This window comes from Chenopodium album, chromosome 1 (assembly GCF_948465745.1).
Source record: "Chenopodium album chromosome 1, dcCheAlbu1.1, whole genome shotgun sequence".
Lineage (NCBI taxonomy): Eukaryota > Viridiplantae > Streptophyta > Magnoliopsida > Caryophyllales > Amaranthaceae > Chenopodium > Chenopodium album.
Genome location: NC_137834.1, coordinates 10,341,307 through 10,349,933, shown reverse-complemented (window position 1 = coordinate 10,349,933; position 8,627 = coordinate 10,341,307). Strand labels below are relative to the sequence as shown.

The 8,627-nt window shown below is 32.1% G+C and overlaps 1 protein-coding gene across 1 annotated transcript; it reads right to left on the bottom strand.

Moving 5' to 3' along the window:
- Positions 1-1,464: 1,464 nt before the first annotated feature.
- LOC145560996 (anthranilate N-benzoyltransferase protein 2-like) lies at positions 1,465-6,376 on the bottom strand. Its single transcript, XM_081621826.1, has 2 exons — positions 5,604-6,376; positions 1,465-2,197 (listed from the first exon to the last, which is right to left on the bottom strand). Exons 1-2 carry the CDS (start codon positions 6,271-6,273, stop codon positions 1,524-1,526), a joined length of 1,344 nt encoding a protein of 447 aa, XP_081477952.1. The 5' UTR covers positions 6,274-6,376; the 3' UTR covers positions 1,465-1,523.
- Positions 6,377-8,627: the final 2,251 nt, after the last annotated feature.

The following is an 8,627-nucleotide window of genomic DNA, read 5'->3' as shown; positions in this document are numbered from 1 at the left end:
AAGTGATATCCGTAATCCGAACCGATAAATTTGGGCACCCGAACTTTGGGTACCCAGATTTTCGGATCGGTTATCGGGTACCCAATAAAATATCCAATAATGATAATTAAACTTAATTATGTAGGGTTCGTTTGGCATTATTGTGGTTTTCTGTTTTTTGTTTTTTAAAGTATATGATATATGCCCCATAATGAATCAAAAATTATTTGAACTTATTAAAATCATGATAATTTTGAAAACTAACAACAGAAAAGTAAGTGGAAACACCTTTTTCTTGTTTCCTGTTTTTGGTTTTAAAAAAAACGGGAAACTAAAAACCAAAACTGATGTCAAACAAGCCCGTAGCTATTATGATATAATTTACCACTAATTAACGACAATATCATATGATTTTGACCAAATTATTAATAATATTACTAATCATTGATACTATAGAGTAATTGTGAAATAAAGTAAGAGTTTAGATTTAAAAAAAAATATATTTAAGTAGGGAAAAAAAGCAAAAAAAATGTTTATTGGATTGAATCGGGTAACCGTTAATTTTAAAATAATTACCTTACCCGATAACAAATTATTGGAACGGATACCTGAACCGTTATGGTTATGGTTATCGGATGGGTACCCTAATTTTCGGAACGGTTACAAATCGATTTTTCGGGTTTTTGATTTTTCGGATAGTTTTGCTCAACCCTAGTCTGTGCTACTCGGAATGTTAGACTACAAAAATATGTACATTATTTATGCTTTTAAAGGGGTATTTAGATGCTTGACTTTGAATAAATTTTTTGATCAACTAATAGTTTTAATTAAACTCTCTAACACCTTTAACATAGACATATAAAAGCTTGTGGTTTAATTAGATATAAATAATATACTTTGAAGAACAGCTTTGAGGTTCAATTCTTAGTTTCTTACCCACTTAAGGCATGTACTGTTTAGCTTAATTTCAGTTCAATTCAGCTCCAATCACTTCAATTCCAAATTCTCTTCTCTCATAAACAATTCATTTCATCTCTACTAAGTTTAGTTTAGTTCAATTCAGCCCTAATCAGTTTAGTTATTTTCAGTAAATCGAAACATACCCTTAGGGTCTGTTCTCATTGACTGAACTAAGCTGAGCTGAACTGAACTGAACTTATTAGAGTTGAACTGAAAGCTAAAAGCTCGACATGTAGAGGGGAAACACACCGTTTAACTTGTGCATATATAAGAGAAATCATACAAGAGCCTTTCAAGAATAAAAATTTACTTACACACGTTTGTAAAGTGCACCCATCACATATATATTTTACTCATTTTATATTACTTGGTCACTTTAGAATCTTAAAATGAGCCCCCCCCCCCCCCCCCCACACACACACACACAAAAGTGTGAGGAATAGCTCAAGTCGTTAGAGCTTCTCTTTCAATTTTAGGAGATTCTGGCTGAGATCGATTCTCAACCCCACCTTTATGGCTCTCTAAAAAAAAAAAAAAACCTTTGGATGAACCTACATCCATAAAAGGTGTTATTCCAAGAATGGTCAAAATTTGCTACTAATAATGTTGTAGAAGTACTCCTTAAAAGCCTCCATATGAGTAGAGAAAAGCTTGAGGGTGACTGAAAAACTACCATCCCTATTTGAGCTTGGTGTAATGTAAGATTGGCCTTCATACTTGATTGCATTAATGCCCGTAAACATGGGTCCACCCCATCCAAAATCACCTTCATATAAAGGCAAATTAGCCCAAGAATTTATTGTGAAATTAGGACATGTAGTTGTTTGTGACCCTCGAACAATATCCATTACATTAGGAAGTGATTCCAAATAATCAATATTTGACTTTATATATTCAATGTCATCAAATTTTTTAATTGCCTCATGAATTTTACTCGTGGTGTACCTTAATGGTTTGCACTTGATATCTCCTGCCTTTGCTAAACAAGTTGCATATAAAATGATATTACCACAATAACCTTTTGGTAGTCCCATATCTTTCATTCTTGACCGTCCGTTTACTACGATGTAAAGTTTGACGTCTTGATCATTTGCTAATCCACGCGCCATGCATACACTGCGCCACACATGCCCGGCTTGAACCTCAAATGTACTTAGCTTGTAATTTGTTACTTCTTGATGAGATGTTACTTGTAATTTTAAGGTGTTAACTTGGTCTTTAGTCAGCTTCAAGGTACACTCGGTTGTTACCATCTCACCTGATCAAACAATGAATGTTATGGAAACAAAATTAAGATAACCGATTAGGACCGGTTGTTATCTATATGAAGTACACGTGTCAAATAACTTGTTATAACAATTTGGATAACCGGTTGGGACCGTTGGAAGCAAATTAATTTCAAAGTTCGGATTATTAGAAAATAATCTAAAATTGGGATTATTTTGAGCGGATGAGACAAAGTTGGGATTATTCTTGTCAATTGTTTCATAAAATACAATTAGTATCTTGTAGTTATGTGACATGTTCCATATCTATCTATACTATATATTAAAAGACGTTCCTACAGAAGTGTAGGTTCCACGTGACGCTCTCCTCAAGGCGTTAAAAAGAAGTTTAGATGTCACATAACATTCTCCTCATTTAATTCGATTTTTACTCAATGTCTAATAATATGGTTCTTTCAAGATTTGAAGCCATGATCTCAAGTTTAAATTCCAACGTGTTAGCCACAAAATTACCATATTACATGTATTTAATAATTAAATATTAATGTAGATTTTTATCATGGATATAATACAATAACTCGGGACATCACTCAGGCCTAACACTAATTGCTATATAACATACACCTTATATTTTTGTGCAAATAAAATTAATTTAATTTTTTTTTGAAAAAATATACTTTAATAATCGGACTATGGGCGATTTAATTTTAATGATCCTAACTAAAGTTTATTATCTAATAATCCTAACTATTGGGTATGCTTTCCTAGAATAGTCCCGATGATTGGTAACCTGCTGAAAGAGTTCTCTTTTTTTTTTTTTTTTTTTTTTTTTTTTTTTTTTTTTTTTTTGGGTTTAAATAGCCACGAGTCAATACATGATTGGTCCAAAAAATAAAAAAAAAAATAAAAAAAATTCTCAGCCAACCTCCCACCACTGCCAAACCCAAACCCCTCCCCCTACCTCGTCGGAAAATGGCCGACCACTCCCCTAACCACCAAAAATCGGTCGATCGACCCTTTATAGCACCTTACCTAACCCACCGCCGACCCCTAAAACCACAAACCCAGCCCACCTCGACCCTAAAATCACCAACCAATCCCTCGAAATCAATCGCCCTCTCCTTCTTCCGCCGCAAAAAATCGCCCCTCCTCCCTTTTCCCACCCTCGAAATCGGCCATTTCAGCGGTGGAGGAAAGGAGGAGGGCTGTATTTTGTGCGGCTTCAAGTTGTAGATATGGTTTTGAGGGTTTTGGCGGTGGGTTCAAATTGTAGGTTGGTGGTTTTAGGGTCGAAGTAGGTTATGTTGGTGGTTTTGGAGGTCAGAAGTGGGTTTAATGGGTAGTAGATCGAGTGTCGGCCGACCGATTTTGGTGGTTAATGGGGGTTAGCCGTTTTCTGGTGGAGATTAGGGTTTAGCAGCGGTGGAGGTGACGGCTCCTGTGCAATGGTTTTGGAGGAATTTTTTCTTTTTTTTTTAAATGTTTTTTTTTTTTTTTTAATTTGGACCAATCATCACGTGTTGACACGTGTTATGGTCACATGTTATAACAAGTCATTGACCGGTTGGGGTTATTGGAGGCAAACATACCCCATTGTTAAGATTATTAGATAACAAACCTTAATTGGGATTATTAAAAGTAAATTGACCATAGTTGGGATTATTAAAGCGTATTCTCCCTTTTTTTTTTTTCATGTAGTACTTATTTAAGTGTTTCACTTTTAATGGGCACGTATTCCGATGTAGAATTTTAACTATTACTCCCTTCATCCCTATTTTACATTCCTGCTTTCCTTTTTGGATATTTCAAAATTACCTTTCTACTTTCCTTTTTTAGTAAGTAAATTTTTACCAAATATTCCAAATTATCCCTATTTTTCTGTTTTGTAATTAATGTTTTCTCTATTTTATCACTCTTATTTTCAGAATCCATGTGCATCAATTTAGATGAATATAAATGGTTCTTTTTTTTTTCTATCAAAAAATGTTATTGGTCATTTTTTCTTTTCAAAGGATTGATGACATGCGTAGCGTTAAAAAATTATTCTATCTTTGTTTTACTCAAAGACATCAATTAATGTCTTGTAGTTCCCATTATTATACTTTGTTTTATTGATATTTGTTTTATTCCAAGTTTCTTAATTCCGGTTTAATTTTACAAATAGGAATGTAAAAATGGGACGGAAGGAGTAATATTTTAATTGTCACTACTTTTTTCCTTTTATGTGATGATTGATTAATCATCTTTCTTTTTTCACTGTAGATTAATATATTTTAATTTTTTTATTCATTTCAATTTTATGGGAATAGGGGGGTGTTGTAGTCTTTTTTTAGTGAAATAATTCAATTATTTTTGTCACGACTTATTTAAGTGTTTCACTTTAAATGGGCACATATGTGAATGTTGAATATAACTATTAATATTTTCAATTACGAAAAATTGTCAAGAATATTATGACCTTTGCTTGATCTTCTAAAAATAAAACGATATTTTGATTATTCCCTAATAAAACGACCTTTGACATGCATCTTTCATAAATAGGACGTAACCGGTTGGTGATCGGCTTAATAAGTTAGTGTGACACATGTCACTTAGTGATTGGTAAATTGTTTTTTTTTTTTACAATTTTCTTATTAATTAAATGATACTTCTTATTGCTTTCAGAAAAAAAAATGATACTTCTTATTGCTTTCAGAAAAAAAAAATGATAATTCTTATTAATTTTTTTTTTCTTTAAAAAAAAACAACAGCACCACCCTAAAGCCTCAACAACCACCCTCGTACCACGTCCGAAGCCCCCCATCATGGCCACCATCAACGGAATCCCAACCAACACCTTTGCCCAAAAACCCCAACCAACTCCTCCACCGTCACCAACACTGTCAAATTCAAACCCATTTCAAACATACCCACCTGAAATTCAACCACAACCATGGTAGGGAGCTTCAATCAAACTCTTAATCACATCAATTTTGGGGTTAGAAAAATTTGTTAATTACTATTGCAAGTTAATACTACTTTGTAAATTACTACCGCAAATTAAAAAAGTTGTGAATTATCACCGCAAAAAATTTTAAGATGTTGCGATTACTATTAAACCCCTATTAAACCCAACTATGACGTCATTATATCACTTTAACCCGTGTTTGATTATTTTTATTATTTTAATTATTTTTATTCCAATTATATGGGAATAGGGTTGTTGTATTCCTTTTTAGTGAAATGTTTCTCATGTACACAATACATATGTGAGTGCAAAACTTTGACCGATAATATCATTAATTATCAATCAGTAAAAGTTATAACAATTAAATATTAATAATCTATTCATTGAGAGAGTGACTAAAAGGGAAGGTGATATATCTAAATTGAAACTTTTGTTTATAAAAAGTGATGTATCGAATAAAAACGAATGAAGTATAAGAAGTATACAATCACCTGATAAGCCCATTGGGATTAAAGGGGGTAAGGATGGCTCATACTCGAGGTGCCGAAACTTAACTTGAGGGGGGTTGCGAGGAGCAAGGTAAGTAGCCCTATCATGAACAGGATAGACACTAAGGTCCAAACCCCTAGCCAATCTAGCCCATGAGTTGAAGAAGTGAAAATGGGAAGCTCCATCGGCTACATGGTGATGTGGTTGAAAGCTAAGGCATAAACTACCGCATTTGAAGTAAGTGATTTGCAATAGTAGTAGAGGGAATGACGAGAGCCCTCCCGAGTAGTCGCATTTAGGAAAAACCAACTTCTTGAGTGGCGAATTCGGGTTTAAGTAATCCCCATACTCGGCAAGAGCTTTTGTTGATTCCGCCTCGATAAATAAGGCCCCCTTAGCATTGCAATCGATCTCGTACCTTTCGTTTTCATGGTTAAATTTTAACCTCCCTGCCATTGGGTAGAATGGCACTAGAGCTTTACTAAGAGCCTCCTTGAAAATGTTGGGATCAAAAGGTTTATTATTGTTGGGAGGATAGAATAAGAGAACATTAGTGTGTGAGTAAGGTGTGCGTATTATCATGTCGATCTTTGAGAGCCAAAGACTGCCTTTTGGAGTCTCTTTAGCAGGGCACACCATGGTTGATTTCTTCACTATAATGCTACTGCCCATTTTAGTTTGTTCTAATTTTTTTTTTTTTCGAAATATAAAGCTACAATTTGATAATGTCTTACTTTATCATGCACTAGTTTTACACTTTCACGAGTTTCACCATTTCACCTGCCAATAATTGAATAAGTTTTGTTTTGTTTTGTTTTGTTTTTTTTAAGCCAATAATTAAATAAGTTAGTGTCGCTGTGTCGGTTAGATATTTTTTGAAACAAGTGTTGGTTAGATTTTACTCATTTGAGCCAATTCAATTGGGTGTTAAACGTCGCTCGTAAATTAATCTAATACATTATAAGTTTTTTGTAGGATAAAATTATTATTAAAAAGGATATTTTGTGATAAACTATCTGTAAAACAATTTTTTATGCGGGAAATTACCTAATAAAAAAAATGTTGCAAGAAACTACCTTATAAAAGGGTCAATGTTGTAAGAGACTACCTTTGGTCGAAAAATCATTGTTGATTTTTATTTTTCGGCGTTGACCACCCCACGTGTCAATTAAGAAAAAAGGAGGGAAAAAGTGAATTAAAAGTCACCTGATTGGCACGTGATGTGGTTAACGCCGGAAACGGAAAGTCAACGACGACTTTCCGACCAATGGTAGTCTCTTACAACATTTATCCTTTTTTAAGGTAGTTTCGTACAATATTTTTTTTATTAGGTAGTTTCTTGCAAAAAAAGTGCTTTATAAGGTAATTTTTTACAAAATGTCCTTATAAAAATAATGACTTTTGTACTATACATGATAACTTTATAAACTTTTATGGCTATTACTTCTTCCGTCCCCAAATGTTATTCCCATTTAACAGTTTTGGTGCTCCTAAATGTTTTTCCCATTTCACTTTTTCCAACTTAAATTATGATTACGAGTAGATTCTTGGAAATTTTGTGTAGAACTACCCTAAAGATAGGGTTATTTGTGAACAACTACCCTTTTTTTTTTATATGTTTAAAACTACCCACAAGTTTGAAAACGTTTTGGTAGCACTACTCATTAACATTTTCCGTCCAATTAAGACGTTATTTCTTTCACTTTTGCCACCCAATTAACTCTCCCAATTTGTATAAAGGTTTTAATTTACCTTAATTAACCTAATTAGGGTTTTAACTAGAATTCATTTAGGGTTCATGAGTTTAGTATTATTTGGGGATTTTGATTTCTAAGGTTTGAGGGTTTAATTGAATTGGGAATTTTGCTTATTTTAGCATTAATTGGCCATTGTAATTGAAAAAAGTGAAAAATTGGGCCAAAATAACGTTTTAATTGGACGAAAAACGTTAGTGGATAATGCTACCCAAACTTTTCCAAACTTGCTGGTAGTTGTAAAGAAATTAAAAAAAAATGGGTAGTTGTTCACAAATGAACCTATCTTTAGGGTAGTTGTTCACAAGTGACCCTATCTGCACAAAATTTCCTAGATTCTTTACATTTTTTTTTATTTTAATTTTATTTTAATTATTTTTTTTAACTTTAGCCTTTTTTTGTGAAAATGATTGGGGTTTTATCTTTTTCAATATACTATCATGACTTTACCTTTCAAACCTTATTTCTCATTATTTTTCAACAAAATTTTAAAATTTGTTACTACAAAAATTTTAAAATTGATGGTCTATTGCAACATTTTTTTTAAAAAGTGGTTATATGCAAACAATAAGATTTAAAAAGTGGTTTTTTACAAAATTTTCAATGTGAAAAAATATTTAGAGATAGAGAGAGTATTATTGAATGAAATCACTTCTCCTTACTCTGTTAATAAAAATTACTTTTAATGTAACTTTGAAATTATGGTGCATCTGTTTTCTAAAAAATAAAAAAATAAATTGTGAAGAAGAATTATACCAACACTTTTAGCTAAAGGAAAGATTAGTTGGGGCCCAATATCAGAACATAATCATTCCAATCATATAACTAATATATAAAGCTAAACTTTTAGCCAGACGACGAGGTAGTGACACTTGGCGTCCCAACTTTTCGCCAAGTGTCGTGCCATGTATGATAGAGTTATATAGAATTCAATTTGTAAGATAAAAAAGTTAGTTTAGAATTTTATTTCAATCAAATTTGGATAGAATTTTAGGATAAAATTGTTAATTTAGAGTTTTATTTTTAAAGTACCAATATTTTTATCATAGAATTTTATTTTTTAATAAAGTACAAATTGAATTATAATTTTATTGAAAAAATAATTAGATTATAACTCTCATAATTATTATATAAATTTATTTTTTGTATCATAATATTTTTCTGGAGCTAAGGAATTAGCTCAAAATGTACCACATCCATTGTTTATAATATATTATAATCAATTAAAATAATATACTTTACAGTCTAATATAATTTTATTACTGTGTGTAG